The sequence below is a fragment of the Colossoma macropomum genome, unplaced genomic scaffold (assembly GCF_904425465.1).
Source record: "Colossoma macropomum unplaced genomic scaffold, Colossoma_macropomum, whole genome shotgun sequence".
Lineage (NCBI taxonomy): Eukaryota > Metazoa > Chordata > Actinopteri > Characiformes > Serrasalmidae > Colossoma > Colossoma macropomum.
The window spans coordinates 37,303,875-37,330,922 of record NW_023494793.1 but is presented as its reverse complement, the minus strand read 5'-3'; the positions used below and the strand labels follow the sequence as shown (position 1 = coordinate 37,330,922).

General features: G+C 37.0%; 2 protein-coding genes and 1 pseudogene across 3 annotated transcripts; all 3 read left to right on the top strand.

Annotated features, from left to right (window-relative positions):
* The first annotated feature begins 2,075 nt into the window (after positions 1-2,075).
* On the top strand, positions 2,076-10,431 carry LOC118814103 (tumor necrosis factor receptor superfamily member 14-like). Its single transcript, XM_036579764.1, has 7 exons — positions 2,076-2,143; positions 4,200-4,264; positions 6,389-6,514; positions 6,664-6,819; positions 7,082-7,169; positions 7,663-7,840; positions 10,420-10,431. Exons 1-7 carry the CDS (start codon positions 2,076-2,078, stop codon positions 10,429-10,431), a joined length of 693 nt encoding a protein of 230 aa, XP_036435657.1.
* A 3,597-nt stretch (positions 10,432-14,028) lies between these two features.
* The window catches only part of LOC118813871, a 61,893-nt pseudogene continuing 48,873 nt past the window's right edge, over positions 14,029-27,048 (top strand).
* LOC118813870 (tumor necrosis factor receptor superfamily member 14-like) lies at positions 14,065-26,750 on the top strand. 2 transcript variants are annotated; one of them, XM_036579460.1, is made up of 6 exons: positions 14,065-14,136; positions 23,853-24,024; positions 24,241-24,366; positions 25,208-25,363; positions 26,072-26,159; positions 26,249-26,750. In XM_036579460.1, exons 1-6 carry the CDS (start codon positions 14,071-14,073, stop codon positions 26,490-26,492), a joined length of 852 nt encoding a protein of 283 aa, XP_036435353.1. In that variant the 5' UTR covers positions 14,065-14,070; the 3' UTR covers positions 26,493-26,750. The 2 variants fall into 2 exon arrangements, with proteins under 2 accessions (XP_036435353.1, XP_036435354.1); XM_036579461.1 differs by having other exon boundaries at positions 26,072-26,341.

Sequence of the window (27,048 nt, the reverse complement as noted above, 5' to 3'; positions counted from 1 at the left end):
GAGTTCTGAGACGCATAGTGCATAAAAGTCAACAACGCTCTGCTGCCACAGTAACTGCAGAATTCTAAACTTCCTCTGGCATTAACATCAGCACAGAAACTGTGCGCCAGGAGCTTCATGGCATGGGTTCCCATGACTGAGCAAATGCATGTTAGCCTTACATCACCAGGCACAATGCCAAGCGTCAGATGGATTGGTGTAAAGCACGTCGTCACTAGACTCTAAAGTGGAAACACATTCTGTGGAGCGATGAATCATGCTTCTCTATCTGGCAGTCTGATGGACGAGTCTGGGTTTGGTGAAAGCCAGGAGAACGTTACCTGCCTGACAGCATTGTGCCAACTGTAACATTTGGTGAAGGAGGGATAATGATATGGGGTTGTTTTCAGGGGTTGACCTAGGCCACTTAGTTCCAGTGAAGTGAAATCTTAATGCTTCAACATACCAAGACATTGGTCGGGGGGAGGGGGTGACTCCATATTATTGCCTAAGGATTTAGAATGGGATTCATAAAAGCTCTTGTAGGTGTAATGCGTAGGTGTCCCAATACTTTTTTCCATATAGTGTATCATTCACAATGTTTATTTGAATGGAAGAAGTCAGTGTTAAAATACATTAAATTTCAGCTATTAACTTTTGCTTTTTGTCTCAATAAGCATAGTATTCTAAAATTATGTGTTGTTTTACAATAATATTATAGTATTATTATTATTATTATTATTATTATTATTGTCCTGCCCTCATCCCTGATTACATTTGAAGCTCAGTTTAAAATATTGATGGGAACTCCTCTGTTAGTAACTCTCTTCCTCACTCTTGGCATAGACTACTGAAAACAAACAGAATACAGTTTCCACTTTCAGGTCTTTTTATTCACTGTATGACACCCCACCCTCCCCACACACATGTATGAGAAAATACAAACAAGTTATTTTGGGAATTATTTTGTTTATCATTAGCCTCTCATGGTTCATCATTAGCTGCTCAGTTTTTCATTATTAGCCTCTCAACCGTCCCCATCGTGTCACCCATGACAGACCATCATGTGCTAGATAGACACACTGACCTGACACATGCTAACCGTGCACTTAGAAGTCAACAAAGCAGTGATTCAGCTTAAGTTTTAATTAATTCATACAAAAGCTCAGGGTAGTAAAACAAAAATATAGCTCATAACAAAAATTACTTTCATTACTTTCCTGGTGGGGTGAGGGTCTACCTGTGCATGTGCAGTCTAAGTGTCATCACTTATCAGCATGTTTCTTATTGTAGGAATAAGACCTGTTGCAGCTGTCCTGTGTTGCAACCATCTCCCCCTTTCACATGATACATTGATGCTGTTTAAACATTTAAAATAACTTCTGATTGTAAATTAAAAAAGAATATTTAGTAATAAATGTGCAACTGAGGTAAAGAAAATGATACATAAAACAATTTATCTGGGCAAGGAGTATTTTTTTGCTCCAAAAACTACTGACATTACAACAAATTCCAATAAACAAGCCATTGTGACTGCCATGTGAAGTAAAAGTTCAGTAATGGCTTTAATTGGCATAAGCAGAAAATACAAATGTAAGTGTGTACGTACAGAAGAGTGCCATATCAGTCATTGCAGAGGGTGTAAAATCAGTTCTGAGATATCTATGCTAGAAAGAAGAACCTGGGCTGTTCCTGTAAGCAGATGCAGAACGTGCCAACGCTAATGAAATCTGTTAATTAGAGTGTGAAAATCAATAACGCATATCATCGCGGTTGGTGGTGGCTTAATTTGACATTTCCTGACAGAGAGAAACAGCCAGCAGTAGCAGATATCTAGAGTGATAAGGTGATCAGCAGATGTTAAAGACCTGTTGCTCTCTTGCTGAATTAGTTATTCTGAGCATGCTCTTTCTTTTCCTCTCAGCTCCACCTTTTTCTCCTCATCCATTTTGAGGAGTTGTGAACACAAACCATGATGGTGAGCCAGCTAGTTCTAGTACTCGCCTCTGATCTAATACCATTTATGACATGTAGAAGAATACTTTAAGAAGACCAATTGCATGAGAAAATAGAGGGCAGAGTTGAGGGATTTTTTAATGGATGTATGGATCAGGGCTGCCGGAACCACGGTGGCGAACGGACATTTGCCCCACTACTTTTCAAAGTACCGTGGCGATGCCCCACAACTTTTTGAGTTCAAGACGCAAACATAAAAACCTCCACTTTCCCTAAACTGCATGAAGCACTGATCAGCACGAGCAGACTAAAACTCAGCAGCAGAGCCAATCAGAATCTCCATTTCAGCTGGGAGAGCTTCTTTAGTTTAGTTTTGACATGCAACTCCACCCAAATTGAACATGTTTTTTCCTTCACATTTTCTCTGTACTGTCTGCACAGTACATCTGCTGCTTTAACATTTCACTCTTTACAGATGCTCCTATTGTTCCTGCACTGCGAGCTGCTGTAAATAACTAAAGACAAGCAAAAAATTAATAATATGCGTTTGATTATCGAACGTGGAGCATATTTTGGCAACCTGATCGGATAAATTTAAGTTGACATCCACACAGATGATAAGTGTCTCCATTTTCGGTTTCTTTGTTTTCTTGGTGGTGAATGTGAAAGTAGCAGAGTGCAAAACTTCTTATCAATAAACAAACACCCACGAGTGTAATTTAGTCCACTTTCAACTTAGCCCTTGCAGTCCCCCATCCAAACCAAAGGAAAAAAATATAATAAACAAAAAAAAACTGTCGCATCTTTAGAAAATGAACTAGGCACAAATACTGCTATCTGAGGCTGCAGCTACTGAAGCAGCATCAAAACAAACACTGACACTGTTCATGATTAGGTTCAGAGGTGGGTAGTTTGGTCTAAATCAATACTCAAGTAAAAGTATTGATACTTGCATAAAATCATTACACAAGTAAAAGAACCTTCCCCAAAACAACTTGAGTAGAAATACAAAAGTATCAGGTCGAAAATCTATTTTAAAAACTTAGTTCTGCAGTGGAGCTTCTTATACATCCAGTATTTGTCAGCACAGGAACTGAAGATTGTGTTCTTCTCTTTTTGGGATTCTTTTGGTCTAAAATACAAAGATTCAAATCAGAGATGTAACCAATCACAAAGCAGTACAATTATTGTCACTATCAAAACAAACTGAAATTAAACACAAAAAGGAATTAAAAGCTAAATGTAATATATAAAATATAAAAGATTTCTTTCTTTACTAATATACTTCAGCAGAAGTAAAGGTACTCAAAATTACTAGAAAAATAAAGTACTAAGTACTAAAAATAAGGCTCAGGAGAGTAAAAATCCATCAATATTTTAGTAATGTAATTAGTTACTACCCACCTCTGAATAGGTTTATAAAGACAGTCATTAGCAAAACATGAAAGGCATGAATTTGCAGTTGTGGAAATACATTTAAATTTCAACAAAGCTACTAATAAAGCATCTAAATTTTTGTGTAAATGAAATGTCAATACTAGTGCACCAAATGGCAAATATAAATTGAATTTTTGAATTTGAATTGTCATTTTGAGCCCATGCTTGCATGTATGAGTGGAAAATTAAAACTGATTACATTTCCATTTTGCATACTACGTTTACATTCTAATTTTGACACTGATATGCTTCCATATATAACGTTGCATCTAAATATTTATTTATATAACACATATACAGGGACAAGGACAGTTGATTGTCTGTTTCAGTGAGAGCAATTAGCTAAACTGTGTCTGATGTTCTCGTAATTTTATTATAATTGTAATCTCTGTTATATTGAAATGCCCCTGAATATCATAAAGCTGCACTTTCTTCACACTCAGAATTTTTCTGATTTCAGTAATTATAATATTTGTCCTTTCTTTTTAGATTCTTCTCCATAGAGTGGAAACCCTGAATGAGAACTTGGCCCAATGCATGTGTAGAGAATGGGATGAACTGCATTAGCAGATCTACCAGGACTAAAATCTACATATTTTTGTTGTTATTGTTGAACTACCAATGGTACCATCAGCATGAAGCCAACTTGCTAGATGGCTTAGCAGATGATTGGAAGCCAAAGCGGATGGATAAATGAAGAGTGCGGGAGAAACATTTATTTCTTCTTTCTTTATTAGAGGATACTGAACTAGCACTTTGAAGATGATCTGTAACTTGGAGACATTTTATCTTTTTGCTGCTATTTTCTCTCTGAATTTTGAACTCAGTTGTTTCCTGTGTGTACGCACTGAGTATGAGATAAATGGAGAATGCTGTCCCATGTGTGCACCTGGTAAGTTAAAAGTTTAAAACTGCATTGTCTACATCTGTGGGAAAGCCATCACACCCAGCTATACAACAACTTAAGTGCACAGAATAAATATATCATCACTGTAATATTAAAACTTTTGATTAAGGTTTTATTTTTTTTTACACAGTGTAAAAAAAAAAACTAGTAGCCCTTACACTGTGTAAATATTTAATGTAGAATGAATCAATAAAATGATCCAAAATACCTGGAATAAAATTTGCCTAAATTAAAATACAAATGAGAACATAGGCACCAACTGGAGAGGGACTGGGGCAGGAGGGTAGAGGGCGCTGACACAGAGCGTCTTGCTTCTTTAGGTTTGGGAGTGCAATGCATGGTTCCATTTAAGAGCAGCAGTTCCTAATGATCTGAGAGTTCTGCTTGGCTCATATCGCTGCAGCATATCAGATAAATACGCTGTTCTTACACCATTAAGTGATTTATAGACCAGTAATAGTATCTTAAAATCTATTCTGTAACTTACTAATTACTAGCCAGTGTAAGGATTTAAGAATGGGAGTGATGTGTTCCTTCTTTTACTCCTAGTGAGACTGTGACAGCTGCATTTTGAATCATCTGAAGCTGTGTGATTGTTTTTGGGAGTCCATTACAGTTATCAATCCTGCAAGAAATAAAGGCGTGAATGAGTTTCTCCAGGTCTGCTTTAGTCAGAAAATCTCTGATCTTGTTGAAGTTCCTAAGGTGATAAAATGCTGATTTAGTGACCACTTTGACATCACTGCTAACACTGAAAGCCACGTCCATTAGCACACTAAGATTACGTGCTAGTTCTTTAGATTTTAGAGCTCTAGATAGGCAGCAAGTCTCTGCCTCTCACTGCTATTCCAGAATAAAATAATCTCTGTTTTTTCTTTATTTAACTGCAGAAGGTTTTATCCCGTCCAGTTAGTGATGTGCTGATGGTACTTAAAGCTATTTGAGCCAAGTAAATCTGAGCAGTAAGATATCCCATAGTTTTGTAGTATTTGGAGGATGCATGTATAAATTAAGTAAGAGTGGCCCAAGAATTGAACCCTGTGGGACACCACAGATCACTGGCGCTCTCTCAGAAACATTATTGTAAATTTGGACAATCGCTGCTTTGCAGGTATGAACTGAACCGTTTTAGGACAGTTCCTGAGAGTGCAACCTGGTTCTCAAATCTATGTATAAGAATTTTATGGTCAGTGGTATCAAAGTTTTAAAGCGAGTGCTGTATTTAAACAAATGCCATTAATAATTTTAATTAGAGCAGTCTCAGTACTACAATTAGGCCACAATCCTGACTGATTTAAGGACAGAGAGCCAGTAAGTTGCTTGAAGACAATTTTCTCAATAATTTTTCTAATGAAAGGTAGATTTGAAATCGGTCTGTAATTACTCAATAGAGTTACTTCTAGATTTTTTCATTTTTTAAATGAGGCTTCATAACTGCAGTTTTAATGTGTTAGAAAAACACTTGACATGACTGCTGCTTTTGAGTAAAACACATCTCACCTTGATATCTTTACGCAGTGATGGAGAGAACACAGGCTCCTTGGTAGATATAGATGTATTAATGGCTTGCCTGATATTATGATTTTTATTGTGTGCAAACTCATAACATCTTTCAGTTGATACTAGTTTAGGGGCCATATATGTAGGTGACTTACTTAGTTTGTCAGCCATGGCAAAGAGTATTTTGCTGTTGTTAAAATTATTGTTGATCATGTTGGAGAATCATGCAGCCTATCTTTGAAGATTTCTTTGTGGATCTGAAGCTGGGTTTATACGCTATCTGCGTTGAGCCATTCTACATTCTCTCTTTATGAGTTAAACTGCAGTAGCATTCCTCCATGGTGCTTTCTATTGCCACGACATGATTTTAACTTTAACCGGTTCAACATCATCCATAACTCTGACAATTTTTGAGTTGAAGCTATCCAGCAAAGCATTAACGGAATCAGATGGTTTGCATGGTGCAGAGCACATTTTGCTCGTGAAAACTGTAGCTGTGTTGTCATTTATAAACCTCTTCTTAAAGCAAATGTGTCTTAAAGCAAATGGAAGATTGTGTAAATTGTGTAAAAAATGTTCTGTCTCATTGTTGGTTGCATTTTTTTTTAGGAAACCATGTTCATAGGCATTGTACTGCGGATACAAGCACTACTTGTGCTCCATGTCCTGAATCAGCTTACATTGATGTACCCAATGGTCTTATAAAATGCTTCAATTGTACAGTGTGCATTTCTGGTAAGTCTGTCCTTCATAAGTAATGCATTTATAACATACTTTGTAGACGTCTGTGTGATTTGTGTATTTAAAGCATTGATTAAATATATAGATAAAAAGTTCAGTGCAGTGACAAATTCTTGGACAGAGTTATTTTGTGTTTTTCACAGGTCAGGGTTTAAGAGTAAAGACCCCCTGCACTCGATCATCAAATACAGTCTGTAAGTCACTAGATGGATATTACTGTACTGATCAACACAGAGGCAGCTGTAGACGAGCTATGAAACACACAAACTGCAGCCCTGGACAATATATAAAGCAAAGAGGTTAGTGTAACACATCTGTATACATTATAAACTTTCAAAGTAATGCGGTTGTAATCTTTAAAGGATTCTACACATTCTACTTTGTAATAGTCAGAATTTGTTTTTACAAGTCCTTTTTCCAGCCTTTTTATCCTTTATAATTACAATGTTTGTGTTTTTGTGCCTTTAAGACTGGTAGACAGTGCTGTCCAAAACTATTTACCTCAGAAATAAGTGTGTTGATTTTATTCTCTGTGACTAAGCAGGACTTGTATGTTTGCAGGAACAGCATTTAAAGATACTGAATGTGCTGAATGTCCAGATGGTACCTTCTCAAGTGGCTCTCTTCAGATTTGTCACCCACATTCAAAGTGAGTGTTCAGTTGATGAGTCACTGAATGATTATTATGATCAGTGAATGATTATTCAATAGTAGGGATTTTCCCACAGCAGTTCTAGTGAGATTATAAATCATGCCAAGAAAAAATGAAATATAGGCATAAAATAAAAGAAAAACAAAATAGACAATACTCTTTTCAAATGTTACAACATAACAGAGTACAACATAAAAACATAATAGTGATCATTTTAGTGCCATAATACACAAGAGAGGAATAAATGATTTAAGGGTGAAAATACAATGTACATGAACACAAGTCACTTTGTTTGAGATTGAAGGAGCTAAACGAGGGATTATTGATTAGAGATACAGCGTGTGAAGGAAAATGTTTAGGAGTCATTTGGTTGTAGTTTTATAACCTTCCGTCTTCATCTAAAGGATAAACCAGATCAAGAGCACTGTACAGAAACTACACAATCAGAAAATCATATGACTTCATCAGCCAATTTGTTTCACCCTGACAGATGTGAAGATCTGGGACTTACAGAAATAAAGGCAGGAACGCTTTCTTCTGATGTTGTATGTGGAAATAAAACTTCAGCTGCTCTGATGGCTGGAATGGTTTCTTCTCTCATAGTTGTGGCTTTAGCAGCAGCAGTTATCATGTTTCTCAATTTAACCGAAAGACTGTCCAACATGCAGGTAAGTGTTCCACAGTTATTTAACTATTGAGAAGCTTTATTTATATATTTATATATATATATATATATAAGTTTTAAAAGTCTTCTTCTTTATCAGCTGGAGATAATGACACATTTAGAAGTCAGGACATGAATCAGAGGAGGAGCCAGTAAGTATTAATGTATATTTTATATTATTTGTATTACCTTAGTTTGGTGACATATTCTGTGTTATTTAATTCTGCATATTTAATTTGGTAGTTTGTTGAATCTCAACAAAAGATGAATAAAAGAAGATTAACTCCACATGAGATTCTGTGAAATGATTTATATGAAATGAGTGTTGTTTTTCCTTTCAAGGTAACGCAAACCACAGTAACACCAATGTTAACATCAAGCAGGTAAGAGACCTGAAGGAGAGATGAACCTTCTTTTAGAACTGTGAAATAATGCAGTCAAAGTTGCTGTTTCAGTTTGCGTTCATTTCTGATTATGCGGTTGAATAGTATGTCTGCATGGAATCAAAACAATACATCAATATATTTCAATCAGCTATAATCAGCTAATAATCTGATACAATGAGGGCTAACACAAGCTCATCTACACATCATTGTTTAACAGTATTCTGGTGCATGTTTTGAAATGGTCAGAAATAACACAATGATGGTAATTTTACCCAAATTAACTCTTAGAGGGAACAGCTGTTTTGGGCTATTTTAAAATTGTAAAATGTTTTGGGTTCTTTTCTAGCCCAATCTAGCACCAAATTTAAAGGTTCTCAAATGTTAAAATTTCACAATTGATGTAAATGGAGATATGAGGAAGAGAGCAGAGGAGGGATCAGAGTGAAAGTACCCGTTTTTACAGGTGTCCAACTGAAAGTGAAAGGGTCCAATGCATATGGATGCGCTGATACCACATTCGAATTTCTCAAGGTCATTTGTCTCATATGTAGGTCCAGTGCACTCACGCTCAAATCTCTAAATGTCGGTCATTGTTCTGGTTTTCAGCAGATTTATTGTATTGATTGAAGCAACAGGCCATGAGACCACACTGTTGTGTGATGCAGCTGACCGGTGGAGGCACACTGGGCTGGGCTAGTAGGCTGCTATGCTTAAGGCTAAACCTAGCCTAAAGGCTATCATTACCATTAGAGTCCGGCAGTTTTTTCCATATATCTCTCTAATGCTCGCTCCTAAAACAAAAACCTGGACCCACATCAACTCATACTGTAACTGACTACACAGCAGAAGATTAGCGATTATACTTCAAAATACTGGCGTTTCAAATTTTTAGTTTGTTTTTCTTCAGGACACAATGTGCTGCATTCACTCCAAAACATTCTGTATTGTCCTTTGGTAACAGTCTGTGTTGCCTTGATGGTGGTTCATTATTACTGACTGGGCCAGTGGGGTCAGTGCCCAGGGGCCTCTGACTGCCAGAAGCCTGGGTGGGCCTCAGACCACCAGCTCAAAAACTAGGGACAGTCCATTGCAGATCCATCAAATTAGAATAGCCCTTTTATGTGTTGACTAAATAAATGCCCACACCCTGCCGCTATATATTTAATATATGTTATTTATAACTATATATATTCGTGCAGAAATGTAACTGCGGGAAATAATAGACTACTGCACATTATTTGAGAATTAATCATTTTGGTTTCTAGATCACATTTTTTCCAGCACTGTTCAAAGTGCACATAAACAAGCATGAATGGTTTATTAAAGGACCCATATCCAGTACTTTTCTTATTTAACTTCATATTTAATATTTTCCCTTGTGGTCCACTTATGATGTTTGTGTGTGTACCAAAAACAGGTAAAATTCATTTGACCATGACCATTTTCTAACCTCTCTTTATCCCTGATAATTCGTTTTTTGAAACTGTGCCTTGGAAATAGAACTATGCAAATTACATCTGTTCTCATTGGCCACATCTATTAATGCTCATTGAAAAGGCACCCCAGGCTGAAACACTCAAGACACTGAAAAATTTCAGTGAGAATGGGCGGGGCTAAACTGCTGTACATTAAACAGGCAGATATATGCAAATGCAGAGGTTTTCCTGACATCACTAAAACAGGAAATTCAAAACAAGCTTTTTTAAAAACTTAGTTTCAATATATGGACTGCATGGACTGGGAGTGAATGGTGTGTTTTGAAACTTTAACAGTGTTTACATACTACATCAAACTCTTTTAGTGAGGAAATCCATATTTCCATGACATGGGCTCGTTAAAATGATTTTGCAGGTCTATTTCTTTCATAATTTTTGTGTTACGGTCAGAGTGTGGGGGCAACACACTCCAAACACACTTGTGCTCAGGGTCCTTCTGAGACTATGGTCTGTTCCAGGAAGGAACAGACTGCCTTTAACATGTCCTCCACACTTGAACTTCTCCATATGTTGGTAAATGCTAGTTGTAGTTTCCTCTGATCTTTGCTTCTCAGCTCTGTATACACATACCTCTATGTTTTAACCTGCTGTGTTCTGGATTTATTCATTTTGTTAAAGATGAGTGGTTTACATCTTTATCTTATATAACTTCTTGTATAATCATCTGTTCTTTTTTTTATCTGTTTTTCTTTTTTTTTCAGCTTATCCTATAAAAGAGAATCTACTTCTTTGTTTTATATAACGCATATACAGGGACATTGACAGATGATTGTGTCTGTTGTTCTTTGTGATTGAATGGTGATGGCAATCTTACATTGAATTTATCACCTGTTTGTTCATCTGTAACTGATTTCAAATGTTTTAAAATGTTTGTCCTTTCTTTTTAGATTGTTCTCCAAGGAATGGAAACTGTGGACAAGGACTCGGAACACCTAATCTACTTTTTTAGTAGTTAAACTACCAACTGTAGAACTGCTTAATTTAGTTATGAACATGACAGGCGCTGATAACGAAACAGCTTAAGGCAATTGCAGATAGCAACAGTCGCTAAGCAGTGATGGCCTAGAGCATAATGATTTGATTGGCAGAAAAACAAATCAAATGTCACTATCTTTAAAAATGTGGCTAAATAAATATTCTTTCCCTGTTTGATTGGGTAGACCTATATTGCCTACGACCCGAGTGGCTACCATATTATCATATGGGCACTGTTTCCACATCAAAAATCATGAATGGAGATACATGAGTAAACCCTTGTAAAACTACCGAGGTGCGGACCTCATAGCTAGGTACGATCATGTATGGGACCTTGTCTTTAAGCCGTCATCTGAAGGACTATGAAATGGCATAAAGTAATTAATTCTGAGGACTAACTCAGACTATATTTTATAGATTTCTACTAGAATTCTAAATTAGTTCATATTGTCGTAGGGGTGGGCAATACGGCAATATGTTATTACTATAATAATAAACTATGCCACAATATGCTTTTCTGAGCATATTGTGGACATCATCAGAACTTAAAGCACACTGAGTACATGTTTCACCACAAAGTAAACAAATAGACCTGTTTACCTGGTTTTAGCACAGTGTAGTTTATAAGACATCAAATTGAAATCTGTTCTTCAGCTGGTGTTTGAGAGCCCCTGCTGGACTTCAACACACAACACATCTTGATCTTTAATGATCCCTTCCTAAGTTGAAGTGGGTGTGCTAGAGCAGGAAAACACCAAAATGAGCAGGACAAGGGGACCAGGGTGGGGAACCTACGCATTAATTAGCTGATTAGCTGGATCAAGTGTGTTGGATACAGGGCGGTGGGGCTCACCAGGACCTGGGGTGGGAAACATTGCTTTAACAGACTGAGTGTGGGGGAATCACTGGAAATTAAAGTTTTTTTTTGCTGAAAAATCATTCAGACCTCAAATACAAAGCTGATGTTACTGGTTCAGTCTTCATTTAAAGATAGATGATTAATTATAATGTATCCCGGTTGTTTTGCTGTCAGTGAAAATGAATGGGTTCACAACAAGCACTGGTGGTTTGGCCTAATGAAGTATATTAACGATGTATATCATTCAAACATCTATTTTGAATCTATTGTCCATTTTTTGTATCTAGCAGGCGTGATTTTCATAAAATACATAAAACTGTGAAAAAGAAGGTGAAAAATCTAATCTATTTTCAAATAAACATGACTTTTTTAGTGATTTCTGAATCCTGGTCACTATTCTGTAATGGCAGCAATAGATTATCACCATTACATCAGCCTGTATTTATTATAGCCTATGCATCTATTTCTTCATTTAAGTCCTAAATGTGTATCTCCTTGTTCTGTGACGCCTGTGGTATGTTGCTCTATTCTTCTTTTGTTTTCTGAATTTCATGGTGTTTGAATGGTGGTTTTTCCTGATTGACGACCAGTAGACAGTTAAGATAAACTCTGTCCAACCCACATGAAAAAAATACAGAGCCACTCAAAACAAAATAACTGAGAAATTATGGAGGGACTGCAGAGGCAAAAGTAAATATCAACAAAATAAAGCAAAAAAATAAAGCAAAAATAGAATCAGATGACTAGAAAGATCGATGAACGGACTAAATGTCTTCTGAAGATCTGAACTATAGCCCAGTCAGTTTTCTGTGTTTTTTCTGCTGCTATTTAATGAAGTCTGTGATACCATATATCGAATAAATTGTCCAGGGCCTTTGGAAGACAAAAAGCCCCACAACATCACAGATCCACCACCATACTACCCAGTTGGGGTGGGATGGTCACATCTGACCATAGAACACAGTCCCACTGAAAGTTCCAGTAATGTTTGGCAAACTGTAGGTGCTTGATTTTGTTGGTACTTGGCTGTCTTCTGGCAACCCTGCCGAACAATCTGTGGTTATATAGGTGATGTTGGATTGAGGTTTGGGAGACGCTACGACCCAAAGAAATAACTAATATCTGCGATTCCCCAGCTGTGATCCTTGTGGCTATCCTCCTCACTGTGAATAGGGTCAGTATAGACATGCGTCCTCTTCCTGGCAGATTCTTAACATCTCCAGTTGTTTTAAACTTCTTAATTATTGTCCTGATAGTGAAAATGTTTCAATATTTTCTTGTAGCCGTCTTATAGTCATTGCTGACCATTTAATGTTCCTAATCACTCAGGTGAACTTTAACATAAAATATGAAAGGGAAAATTCTTCAGTTAGTTTTACACTTTTAGGAATCCCTACAATTGTAGCACCCATAGATTTAAAAAATATACTTATTTTATGACAATATTTCATTTTTTCTTTCAATCACTGTACCTTAAATAATATTTTGAAAGAAAGATCAAAAGGAGAAGTAACTAAGAATATTTTTACACCGCATTTTGCTCATGACAGTAGCTTATACTTTGCTGCACAGTTAGTGTTAGTGATTCTCTACTCCTTCATCAGTGGTCACAGGATGCTGATGGATGGATATTTTTGGTTGGTGGACTATTCTCAGTCCAGCAGTGATACTGAGGTGTTTAAAAACTCCAGCAGCACTACTGTGTCTGATCCACTCAGACGAACACACGCTAACACACACATACCACGTCAGTGTTAGTGTGCTGAGAATGACCCATCACCCAAATAATACTTGCTCTGTGGTGGTCCTGTGGGGGTCCTGACAACTGAAGAACAGGGTAGAAGGGGCTGAAAAATTATACAGAAACACAGATGGACTATAATCTGTAATTGTAGAAGTACGACATGCACCTATATAGTAAGTGGAGCTGAAAGAGGACGTTTACAAATTAGCCACTTTAGTACACTACCTTCTTGTATCTAAAGTCATTGTTCATTTTATACGGCACACACAAACACACACACACACACACATATAATGCACTTTGTTGCATCCCATGATTATGATTATTCTCACTGTTTTGAGACACAAGTTATGTGTGTACGTATTCAAATACTGAGAATCTTTAAAACAAATTTAGAATTATATTAAATTACCTTTTATAATTGATGCACATGTGTGTTGAAAGTCAGGAAGCCATGCTTCACACTGTTTAAAAAAGCTGTTACATTTGCTTCGTATAATCTAATGTGTGATGCAGAGTGTGTTCTGGGTCATACAGTGTGTGATACTGTGAGATAGTGAGCCATTTTGTCGTGGAGAAATACTTTTTCTAAGTCAGTTGACTGAGACAAAAACGCGTCTAAGCCAAAAGTGAACTGTGATACATGAGTAGAACATTAAACCCTAATCTTATTTCACAGTAACTGTTTTCGGTTTCCGGAAAGTTTCCACACCGCGTGATCAGCAACTGAAACTGAGAGCCGCGTCGCTCCTCACTGCACTGATTTTGGAGATCATGCGACTCTTCAGTAGAACTGAAGTCCGGCTGTTGTGGGAAACTGGTTCGTCTCTGCCAACTCAGGTTTGAACATACAAAATAATCAGTTAATGCGAATCTACTCGGCATCTTCTCGCTCAGATGTAGCTTAAATGAAAGCAGTTCGCTTCTCTTATCTAACATGCTGCGTGATCTTGAAGAGAACTGAAAGCAGAACACTGAACTGAACACAGTCGACAGTTCTGTCTGGGAATCGCTTCAGGAGCAACAAAAGGACCTTTTATATTAAAAAGGAAAAAGGACAGTTTGGAGTTTTTTTTACAACGGCTGAACTAAACGCAGCGGCTGAGTCGCTCATCCTCATCACTGAGTTCTTCAAGAAAGTAAGAGCTTTTAACCTTCAAATAAACAGTAGATCTTCAGTGAATATGGCTTATTTATCATTCTAATGTAATCTTGTCTTTTATGTTAGGAGGAGGACTAAGTAATCCAAAAAATGCTTATTTGTATGTGAATATTTGAAAGGTTTTCAGATGCAGATGAGATATGGAAAGTAAAAAACCCCTCTGGATTCCCCTAGTGAACATAACAGGGTCGTCACCTCAGCTGAGGTGTAGAGTTTAATATGTTACTAGTTTAATCCTGAGCGAGTCGCGTCTCTTAAACTCAGCTGTTATCAAAGCTGCGGTTTAAAGTGAATTTTAAACCAAACGCGGTTGCTGTCATTTGGAATCACATCTGCTACTAGATCTCTCTGGACATGAGCTTAAAGGGGAGTTTACACCAATCTGATGTGAATGCGCCGTCATAGAGAAACTTACCAAGTCAGGACTGTCCACAGTGTTGGTAATAGGAACCAGACATCTGAAGAGCCTCTAAAAGCTACATCACAGAAAGTTATTAAACTCTGTTAACTATTACCAGGATTTAACAGTAAAATGCTGTATTCATCACTTTATTGTGAAATCAACTCATCTTAACACATTTACTGTAATAAGATAGCAAAACACTATGAGGCTGATGTTGAGCTTTACCACACAGCATTAGGGGATATTAAAATGCATTCTAATAAAACATTTAAAGTGTTTTTATTATGTTTATTATGGTTTTCTTTATGTTTTACAGACTTTCACATTGGTAAGTTTTACAATATGTAGTACCACAAATATTAGCACACCTGGTAAACATGAGCAAAACAGGCTGTAAAAATCTTCATTGCTTATCCTTTTGATCTTTCATTCTAAATATTAACAAAAATCTAACCTTTACTTGAATTACAATGGTTGAAAACTAAATATTATCAGGAAATAAATATTTTTTCTCAAATCTTTATATGCCACAGTTGTTGGCACCCCTTCATTTAATACTTGTGCAGCCTCATTTTGTAAAGAAAACAGCTCTGAGTCTTCTCCTATAATGCTTAATAAAACTGGAGAACACATAAAGGATCTAAGACCGTTCCTCCATACAGAACCTCTCTAGATCCTTCAGATTCTGAGCTTCACACTGTGGACTCTTCTCTTCAGCTCATCTCACAGCTTTTCTATGAGGTTTAGGTCAGGGGACTGAGGTGGCCATGGCAAAACCTTGATTATGTGGTCAGTGAACCGTTTTTGTGTTGATTTTGAGGCGTGTTTTGGATCATTACTCTGCTGGAAGATCCAAACTATGGCCCAGTTTAAGCCTAATGGCTGAGGCAGTCAGGTTTTGATTTGATTTCTGCTGGTACTTGATGGAGTCTGTGATATCATGTATCCGAATACATTGTCCAAGGCCTTTGGAAGAAAAACATCTCCACAACGTTACATGTTTCACAGTGGGGTTGGGGTACTTTTCTGCATGGCTATTTTGTGTCTATGCCAAACACACCTCTGGTGTTTATTGCCAAAAAGCTCTGTTTTGCTCTCACCTGACCACAGAAAACAGTCCCACTGAAAGTAATGTCTGAAAAACTGTAGGTGCTTAAGTTTGTTAGTCTTTGACATCAAGGGCTTTCTTCTGGCAACCCTGCGAAACAGCTTGAGGTCATGTAGGTGGTGTCCAGTGGCATAACTAGGATAGGCCTCGGTGCAGAAACAATTAATGGGCCTCCTATATGAAAATTACCTTTAATGAATAAAAATAACCATGTAAATCGCTTGTTTATTTGCTATTGTTATGTGTTAAATGAGCTGATGCTTTCAAGGCATGCAATTCCACCGATAGCATCAGATGTTAAATGTTTGTTAGACTATCATATGGTATGAAGCATTATTTACACTGAAATTATTAAGTGACTGAGCTGATTATGGAACTGTCATATTTCATGGATGGCATCACAGTTAGGTAGGCTGTTTGGTGGGGGATACTGGGGACATTTGCAACTCTTTTTGCATTGCTCTCAGTTACTCAGAGACTATTTGGACTAGGCCAACCAAATTTTTAAACTTAAATCTGTCTGCTAATTATGTGTAGCATTTAAAGATAATTACATACATACACTGTACAGACAACGTATAGAGGCACGTAGCTTAATCATTGTGTTCAGGTGTTTCATTTAGTCTTATTGCCCCCAAGTTTTATCAAATCAAGCAGCTAGCCGTGCAGTCTGCCTTTACAAACATTTGTAACAGTATGGGTCATGCTAAACACTTAACTGAATTTAAGCGTGTGACCATTGCAACAAGTCAGTTTGTGAAATTTCTTCCCTCCTAGATATTTCACGATGAACTGTGAATGGTTTTTTTTGAAAAGTAGAAGTGTTTAGGAACAACAGCAGCAGAAGTGTCAGACAATGTAAAGTTGCAGAGCGAGGTTGCAGAGTGCTGAGGCGCATAATGCATAAAAGTCACCAACACTCTGTTGCAAACCTCCTCTGGCAATAACATCAGCACAAAAACTGTGCAGCGGGGACTTCATAGCACGGGTTACTGAAACCAAACAGAATACAGTTTTTACTTTCAGATTTTTTTTATTCACTGTCACAACCCCCGCACCCACACACATACACACATGTGGACAAAATTGTTGGTACCCTTCCATCAGAGAAAAAACCCACAATGGTCACTGAAATAACTTGAAATTGCTAAAAGTAATAATAAATATAAAATTACTGAAAATCAACTAATGAAAATCAGACGTTGCTTTTGAATTGTGCTTCAACAGAATAATTTTAAAAAACACACTAATGAAACTGGCCTGGACAAAAATGATGGTACCCTTAACTTATAAAATACTTAAAAAACTAAACTAAAATATTTTGTTGCACAACCTTTTGAGGCAGTCACTGCAATCAAGTGATTTCTGTAACTCTCAATAAGACTTCTGCACCTGTCCACAGGTATTTTGGCCCACTCCTCGTGAGCAAACTGCTCCAGCTGTCTCAGGTTTGAAGGGTGCCTTCTCCAGACTGCATATTTCAGCTCTTTCCTCAGATATTCAATAGGATTTAGATCAGGGCTCATAGAAGGCCACTTTAGAATAGTCCAATGCTTTGCTCTTAGCCATTCCTGGATGTTTTTAGCTGTGTCTTTTGGGTCATTATCCTGTTGGAGGACCCATGACCTATGACTGAGACCCAGCTTTCTGACACCGGGCAGCACATTTCGCTCCAGAATGCCTTGATAGTCTTGAGATTTCATTGTACCCTTGCACAGATTCAAAACACCCTGTGCCAGATGCAGCAAAGCAGCCCCAATACATGACTGAGCCTCCTCCATGTTTCACAGTAGGTACAATGTTGTTTTCTTTGTATGCTTAATTTTTGCATCTGTGAACATGGAGCTGATGTGACTTGCCAAAAAGCTCAAGTTTTGTCTCAAGCTTGTCAATATGCATTTTGGCAAATTCCAGTATCGCTTTTTTATGATTTGCTTTCAACAGTGGTTTCCTCCTTGGTTGTCTACCATTAAGTCCACTTTGGCTAAAACAGTGATGGATGGTGTGATCTGACACTGATGTACCTTGACCTTGGAGTTCTCTTTCTGGGCTCTTTGGTTACCATTCGTATTATCCATCTCTTCAATTTGTCATCAATTTTCCTCTTGCTGCCACATCCAGGGAGGTTGGCTACAGTCCTGTAGACCTTGATCTTCTGAATAATATTTGCAACTGTAGTAACAGGAACATCAAGCTGCTTGGAGATGGTCTTATAGCCTCTACCTTTAACATGTGTGTCTATCATTTTTGTCCTAGTCTCCTGAGACAACTCTCTCCTTAGCTTTCTGTGGTCCATGTTCAGTGTGGTACACACCATGATACCAAACAGCACAGTGACTACTTTTCACCCTTTAAATTGACAGACTGACTGATTACAAGTTTGATGACACCTGTGGTGCTAATTACAGGACACACCTTAGTTTAACATGTCCCTAGGGTCAAATTATGTTACATCTTTTCCAGGGGTACCATTATTTTTGTCCAGGCCAGTTTCATTAGTATGTTTTTAAAAATGATTCTGTTGAACTACAATTCAAAAGCAGTGTCTGATTTTCATTAGTTGATTTTCAGTAAATTTTTATTTATTATTACTTTTGTCAGTTTCATTTTATTTCAGTGACCTTTGTGGGTTTTTCTTTCTTTAATGGAAGGGTACCAACAAATTTGTCCATGTGTGTATATAAGATAATACTTAAAGTTATTTTGGGAATTATTTTGCTTATCATTAGCCTCTCATGGTTTATCATTAGCTTCTAATTTTGTTTATCATTAACCTCTCAACCGTCCCCATCCTATCACCCATGACTGAACATCATGTGCTAGATAGACACACTGACCCAGACACATGCTAATCATGCGCTTAGAAGTCAACAAAGCAGCAATTCAGACTAAGCAAGTTTTGATTAATTCATACAAAAGCTCAGGGCAGTAGGACAAAAATACAGCTCATAACAAAAAATACTTTCATTACTTTCCTGGTGGGGTGAGAGTCTACGTATCATCACTCTAGCACGTTTCTGATTGGAGAAAGAAGCCTTGTTGCAAGCATACCCAGTCTCCCCTATCGCATGATACATAGATGCAGTTTAAACATTTGAAATCAGTTCTGATTGTAAATTTTAAAACATTGTAACAAATACACTACAGTTCTAAAGAAAATGATACATAAAGCTATTTATCAGGGTAAGAAGTATTTTTTTGCTCCAAAAACACTGACATTACAATAAATACCAATAAACAAGCCACTGTGACTGCCATGTGAAGTAAAAGCTCAGTAATGCCTTTAATTGGCATAAGCAGAAACTAGAAAAGTAAGTGTGAATGTACAGAAGGTGCCATATCAGTCAGAGGTGCAACTGTTGGGTACTATTTGTGTAAAATCAGTTGTGAGATCTCTATGCTAGAAAGCAGAACCTGAGCTGTTTTGTAGATAGACACAGAACATGCCAACACTAATGAAATGTGTTAATTAGAGTCTGAAAATCAATAATAATAAATCAATAAAGTGGTGGTGGATTAACCTCTAAAAATCCCAGGCTTATTACATACTAAAGCTTATTATTCAGTAACTACATGGACTTCCATGCAAACTGGTTGAGCTATTCTTAGGTTATAGAAGTGTAATAAACCTTTGGGCCTGTCAGCGGGCCCTGGCCATATATGGGGTTAATTTGACATTTCCTTACAGAGAGAAACAGCCTACATCAGTAGCAGATATCTAGAGTGATCTCATCCATTTTAAGAAGTTGTAACACAAACTGTGATAGTGAGCCAGCTAGTTCTAATACTCGCCTCTGATCTAATACCATTTATTATGCGTAGAAGAAGACTTTAAGAAGACCAATTGTGTGAGAGATTAGAGGGCAGAGTTGGGGGTTTGTTAATGTATGGATGGATGTGGGTTTGCTGTGCTTTAGATCATTTTTAGTACAGCTGGCCTGGACAGTCAACTGACCGACCAGAAAATCTCCTGGTCCCAAATGGTACTCTGAGCCTAGAGGAGACCAACAAAGAATTCCCCAGCTGTGATCCTTAGAGATTCTTTGTCCACTCAAACCATCCTCCTCACTGTGCGTAAGGTTAGTATAGACAAACGTTCTCTTCACAGCAGATTCTTAACATTTGCTCCAGTTGCTTTAGACTCAAGTAATGGCCTAATAGAGGAAATGGGTATTTTTAAAACTAGTTAGTGATTTTCTTGTAGCCTTTTCCTGATTTGTGTAGCTCAACAACCTTTTTCCGCACATCATTGCTGTATTCTGTGGTCTTTCTCACATTGATGGGTGACTAAGAGAATTTGGACATAGTGTGTCACCTCATATTTACCCCCCAGTGAAACAGGAAATCATGGCTGACCATTTAAATTATCCTAATTGCAAATATGAATGGAAATATACTTTAGATTTCACTGGGCTGCCAACAAGTGTGGCACACATCTATTTGAGAAAAAATATTTTTTTATGTTAAGATTTAGGTTTCTTCTTTCAATCTCTGTACTTCACATACAGGTTAGAATTTTGCTTATATTTGATATTTTGAACAAAAGGAGAAGCAAAAAAGATTTTTTACAGCCCATTTTACTCATGTTTACCAGGGGTGTCAATATTTGTGTAGGACACAATATATATACCCTGATAGCAAGAGGATAGTGGTCCACTGGTGGCCCACTGATGGCAAAGCTGGCTCTCCTCTGTGTTTTGCTCAGTGTTTTCTGGGCGGCCCACCGGTGGTTAAGCAGACTATTAGACAAAATTCCACTTATCAACACTCATTTTCCACTCATATCACATCAGTGTATATATATATATATATATATATATATATATATATATATATATAAACACTTAATACATATATAAAGACTTTTAAAACATTTTTATTGCATTGTTTAAATGCTGGTGTTGACAAAAAAGTTATTGTTTATTGGAACTGCCAGATAAAAAGGAACTGTATAGCACAGCATAGGAACTACAAATTACTGGCTACTGAGTTGCTTTAGTTTTACATTTGTTCTGTAAAAGTACAGGAGACAACTGGGTTTTAATTACAGCTTATTACTGTAAGTGTACAGATAAATGCAGCTACATCACAGTAATTTTGTGCTGCAGGTGACTGTGGGGTCACAGTATAAAGTTGTTATTTACTGTTATTTACTGTTAATATTGTACAGTTGATTATTGTGAATCAAACTTAGTAAAAATATGTTTTCAAAGATAAGCTTCTACTGCAGCCTCTACTGTATGGCAAGTATGAGCAATAATGTTTTTCAGTGTCATTGTTGTTTAAGAATAACATTGTTTAAAGTTGTCAGAAGTAACACTTAATACTGTTCATTTTACCAAAAATGACCTCTTAGTATTGTAAATTGTAAAATGATTAGTTCTCTTTTTGCTCCAGGTTGTGCACCTTATACACCCATTCTAGCCCCATTTTAAAGGTTCTCAAATGTTCAGATTTCATAAACAGTGTTAATGGAGACTTGAGGAAGGGAGTGGACTGAAAGTACTCATGATTGCAGGTGTCTAGCTGAAAGAGAAATGATCCAATGTATTTTCATTTTCAACAAAATTTGAAACTAAACCCAGATGCTGCATTACTGAGAGATCACACATCTGTTAGATGTCACTGTATCTGAGTTTTAATTAGATTAAGAGAATTCTATTGATTTTATAAATTACTGCATAATCAAATGGGTAAAATGTAAACAAAGTCATTCAGAGTGGTTTGATGTGAAATGCTCAGTTCTAAAGAAACTTACTGAGTCAGAATTGTTCACAATGCCAGCAGTAGGATCCAGAGTTTAATGCCTAAAAGCCCTACATTATTAACATGATTATAAATACTGTGTCTGAAGCCTGAGATATTGCTTTATGGTAGTTTTGGCATAAACTTTGTTTATATAACAGTGGATATTAAAACTGGGCACCATGATTAGTACATTACTAGAGAAACTGACTATCCCCAAAAGTAGTAAGCAGTATTCAGTATGTCACCAACAAGAATTTCTCCAGTACTCCAAAAGGGATGACACACTGCTCTGGCAAAATATTTGAGTGGCCAGAGCTCCGATGTGCAGATACAACATAAATATAGCATAAAGGCAAATGCACATATGAGATAGACATATGAGATAGCATAGGCAGACATAAAATATACATACAGGAACAAAAAAATGGTCTGTTCTGTGGTGGTGCAGCTGCCATACCAGACTGGGAGACTGCTGGTCAGGATGTTCTCTGTAGTGCCCATGTGCTTCGACAATAATTTCCTTTGTCTTGTTGTCATTCAGTGACCAGTTGTTACTGTCACACTAAATGATGAGTTGGTTCACTTCCTCTCTGAAGGTCGAGTCGTTGTTGTTGCTGATCGTTGTTTGCTGTCTGCGTACTTGATAATGTGGTTCGAGTTGTACTTGGCACAACAGCCATGAGTCCTCAGGGTGAACAACAAAATGAAAATATATTTCAATGAATGAAATCCATTTATTTTGATCCAAAGAGAATTCCATACCAGATCAACTATTTCTTGTTGTGCAACAGGCCAAAACAAATGGACAATAACGCCACAAAACCCATAACTTTATCTGCATGGTTCTTCTCTTCATTTTCTCTTATTTCTTTTCTGTTTTTCATCTCCAGATGCATACGTTGAGCATCTTAGACAACATAATAGCACAGTAATAACCCAGAACTTAGTGGCCCCAATGGTTATGCTGCTTACATCGCTTATTATTTAGAGCCGGCACTATATAATGCAGTGCTTTCAAAGTATTACAAATGTAGGCAGTAAATTACAAATACACACACACTTTGTAGGAACAGATATCGTCACATTCTTATTAGTAGCTGTGCTAAAATGCACAAAACACTCAAAACAATGAAATGTTGGATTTACTTAAAAATGTTATGTCAAGTGGTTCCATGCAATTGTATTAAGAAGCTTTTAAGATGCGTAATTAAGTAATATTCAAAATAATGTAGCTATGTTTTATTAATTAAAGTAGAAAAGGAACAAAGGTAATAGGTTTAAGTTGGAGCTACTCAGCTGTTGTACAGTTACACTCATAGCAGTTATATAAGTTACCTACTTATAGCAGTAGGTTACCTGGTAACTTGTAATTATAGCCAACATTAAGGCAGCTAGTCAGTGAACCATAAGAATAAACACCAGTATAAGAAAATGCACACACAATAGAAGGTAAGCCAAACAACAACATGAAGAGGGTGTATAAAACAAGTAAAACTAGTAAGACAATATGCAATAGGATGCCAGGAGCCAATGGGAAAGATGTTGAGTCTTACAAGATTACATTGACCAAACAAAGACCTATGAAGTAAATCTGACGGCTTAAATTCATCGAAACCACACAACACAACTTAGTTTCACTGACTTACATGCATTTGTTAAGTAATATCAATGACAGATATCACTGAAATACACAAAATATTATGAATGACCTAAACATTGTGTAATAGGGATATGTTAATAAATAAAATTTAACATTATTTTTATGTGGCGGGGTGGGGTGAGGGTGGGGGTGGTGGTGCAGCCAATGAATCCTGGCCCAGGTTTAAGCATTATAATAATAATAATAATAATAATAATAATAATAATAACAGTGACACTGATTAAAACTTCTGATCAAAACTTCACTGATTAAAATGTCATTTTTCTGAGTGAAGCTGTCAAGTGTGGGTGGGGTGAGAGCTGCAGACAGATGGACTCTGAGGATATATAAGCTGATCAACTTTCTAAAATCTTGCTGACAAAACTGCTTTTATTTTCATTATTGTGTTCACAGATACGTGCAATGAGATTCATTTCATTTTGAGACGCTGCTTCTTTTTGCGTCCATCATCACATTTTCTTTTTGTCTCTTTCAGTGTACTTCAGAAAAACAGTTTTCCTTCCCGCGAGAGGGGACTGCCATGCTCTTATATGATTCCTTCATCATAAGTTTAGCATTATTAAAACTCACTGCCATAATGGTCTGCAGAGCGTGTGGTAATGCTGAGTACGAAATTAATGGCGAGTGCTGCCCAACGTGTTCTGCAGGTAAGACATCACATTTTTATTAGATTTAGATTTTTATGATGCTATTTTCATGAAGCTGTAAATAACAATGTGGGAACATTGCAGTGGTTCTGTAACAGCATATACGAGTGAAATATTCACATTTATGTTCGTTGCAATATGTTTATCAAGCATAGTCACTGACTTAGTTGAGAACTGTACATGTTGTAAGCTTGAGAGTGGACTGCTGTGTTTCAGGACACCGTGTATATAAACACTGCTCAGGAGATTCCAGCACAACGTGTGTGCAATGCAGTCAGTCCACATACATTGATTTTCCAAGTGGATTGATAAAGTGCTTCTCCTGCACTGTGTGTGATGAAGGTAAAGATTTTATTTCCTGTAACTTTTTTGCTATTAACACTTTGGAAAAACTTCTATGCAAAAAATGTCTTAGCCTTTTTTATTCTTAACCCTTCTATTATCTTCGGGGTTAATTTGACCCTATTCAGTGTTTATCATCTGTAAATAAATGATTGACACTTTTTTGCTTCATATTTAATGACTTTTCCTAATTTGATGGGGACAAATGAGTAAACATACAATTAACATGATGTTTTCCGTGTCTTGTACACATTTTGTACACATCAGTGTTGAACCCAGGCTGTTTTAGCTGTTTAAAACATGAGAAACATCAACATTTTACACACATTCGTTTTGGTTGTTTTAAGTGACATGCAATTTTATAATCTTCAAAAAACTTCCCTCTGCTTTAGGACTCTAGCCTAACATAACCAAACCTGTAGTGCAAGAGCCAAGATAGTTCCCATGACAGGAGGGGAAAACGGAATTCCCCCAGAGCTCTGATATTTTCCAGTGGTTTTAATTGCTGGGGTCAAACTGGATAGCGGGAGGGTTAAATAAATGATTAAATATTGTTTTACTCTTAAATAGTGTGCATTCCTTTATACTGTCAGTGTTACAGGAGCCACACCTGTATGTACCTTTAAAAGATCTATAAAGTTTTTTGTTTTTTTTGTTGTTTGTTTTTGAAATCTATTTTGAAATTTATTTCATAGGAACCCTCTCAAAAGTTAGGATGGGAGTTCAGCTTATGGAGCTGAAAAACATATAAACGGTTTACCTATGAGCTGTTTTTAGGGGTTCATTTAAAAGAACATACCTGCTTATTTATTTATTCTTTATATTCATTTTCTTTCTTCAGGTATTGGATTAAGAACAAAACAAGAATGTCAGTCATCTGCAGACGCTCTGTGTGAGCCTCTGTCGGGGTATTACTGTATAGAAACACACGGCAAGAACTGCAGAAAAGCAACACCGCACTCCACCTGCCTTCCTGGACAATATATTAACCAAACTGGTCAGTATTGTACAGACTGCTAAAATGAGAGAGAATCTAAACTAACTCTCTTAGTTGAACCCTATAAAAGAATGAAATAACCATATGATATCTACAGGGAGATTCACTCGAAAGAGGCCCCGAATATTCTGTAGTAACTCTCGCTAGGACAAAGCAATCTGAACGAAACAATGTGCAATGTGCTCCTCAGTATATGGAGCTTTGAACAAGCCAGGATGCCCCTGCATCAGAGCGATGAGGTAGGTGCCGGACAGCCGTAGCAGCGTTTAACCTTCGTTTGCAATTTCCAGGTGCAGACCCCCGTACCCCTTCATGTGTCTGGCAGAAAATGTAGATCACTTCCAGCATCTTTCCATGTAATGAAATCGATTACACATACGTCAAGGTATGTAGTGGATATTTTTGGTTCAGATTGCTTCATCCTAACAGCAGTTACAACAGAATATTCGGGGCCTCTTTCGAGTGAATCTCCCTGTATATTCAGTGGTTAAAACCTAAACAGTTAGTCTCTTATACAGTTATTTTTTTTTTTTTTTATTTTGGGATGTCTCTGTTCACTAGTATTTTCAGTGTCACTTATATTCTAGCTGTTTAGTGTTTGCAGTTAAATAACTGTGCTACATAATCTGGTGTAGGTCATGTGATTGATAGATCCAGATCCAGTCATATTATTAACTTCTCTGCATGCATGTTTATTACATTTTACAGGTACAGCTTTTACTGATACTGTATGTAGAGACTGCTCAGAAGGTTCATATTCAGACGGCTATTTCACATTCTGTAAACCACATAGACAGTGAGTATGATCTGTGACTTATCATCTGCGTCCAGTAGGCTTGTTCGTTTGCATCTGAACGTAATGTGTTCTCCTCCTGCTCTTCACAGGTGTGAGTCTATGGGGCAGATAACAACCACACTGGGAACAAAGTCAACAGATTCTGAATGTACAGATAAACGTTCTCATTTTCTCTCCTTAGTCGCCTTTTCTTTACCTGTGTTAGTAACGTTAGGGTTGGCATTATGGAGATATATATATGTGTATATAGGAAGAAAAAGAATAGAGAGGCAAGAAAATGAAGCTGATTTACCATCAACCCCAGCACAGAGTGACAAAGACCATCATTTATGATCTTTTTTCTATAATTTGTCTTTGGTGTTTGTTGCTTTCACTTATTTGTGTTTTATTAAGAGTTCTTATGCACAAGAAAACTTTAATAAATATTGTACGTATTTTTTTCAGTTCATTGTGTCTGTCTCTTTTTTTAGGCACAGTAACAATGTCACTACTTTTGTTTGCAGTGATTTGTGGATTGTAGTTCTACACTACACAAAAAACTGGTAGAACATGTGGTTGGAGTGCGTCATTAGATAACACCTTGTGCTTGAGGAAGTTGGATGCCATTCCCTCAGGTTTAAAGCTAAATAAAGCATCAGTGACTCAGCATTCCAGCAAAACTGATCAGCCTTGCTTGCTTGAATGTGTCTTTTTTGCAAATTTCAGTGCACAGTTTCCATTTATTTGCTGCGTTTAACATGTTGGAAAAATTGTGGCATGACTTTTTAACAACCTATATTTTGTGTGTTCCCCCAGAATATTAAATTCATCAAATAAACAACTGTTCATTTGTGCAGAATATGTGGTCTCTATGCGTTAACTTATTTTCACTTGGACAATAAACAAACAT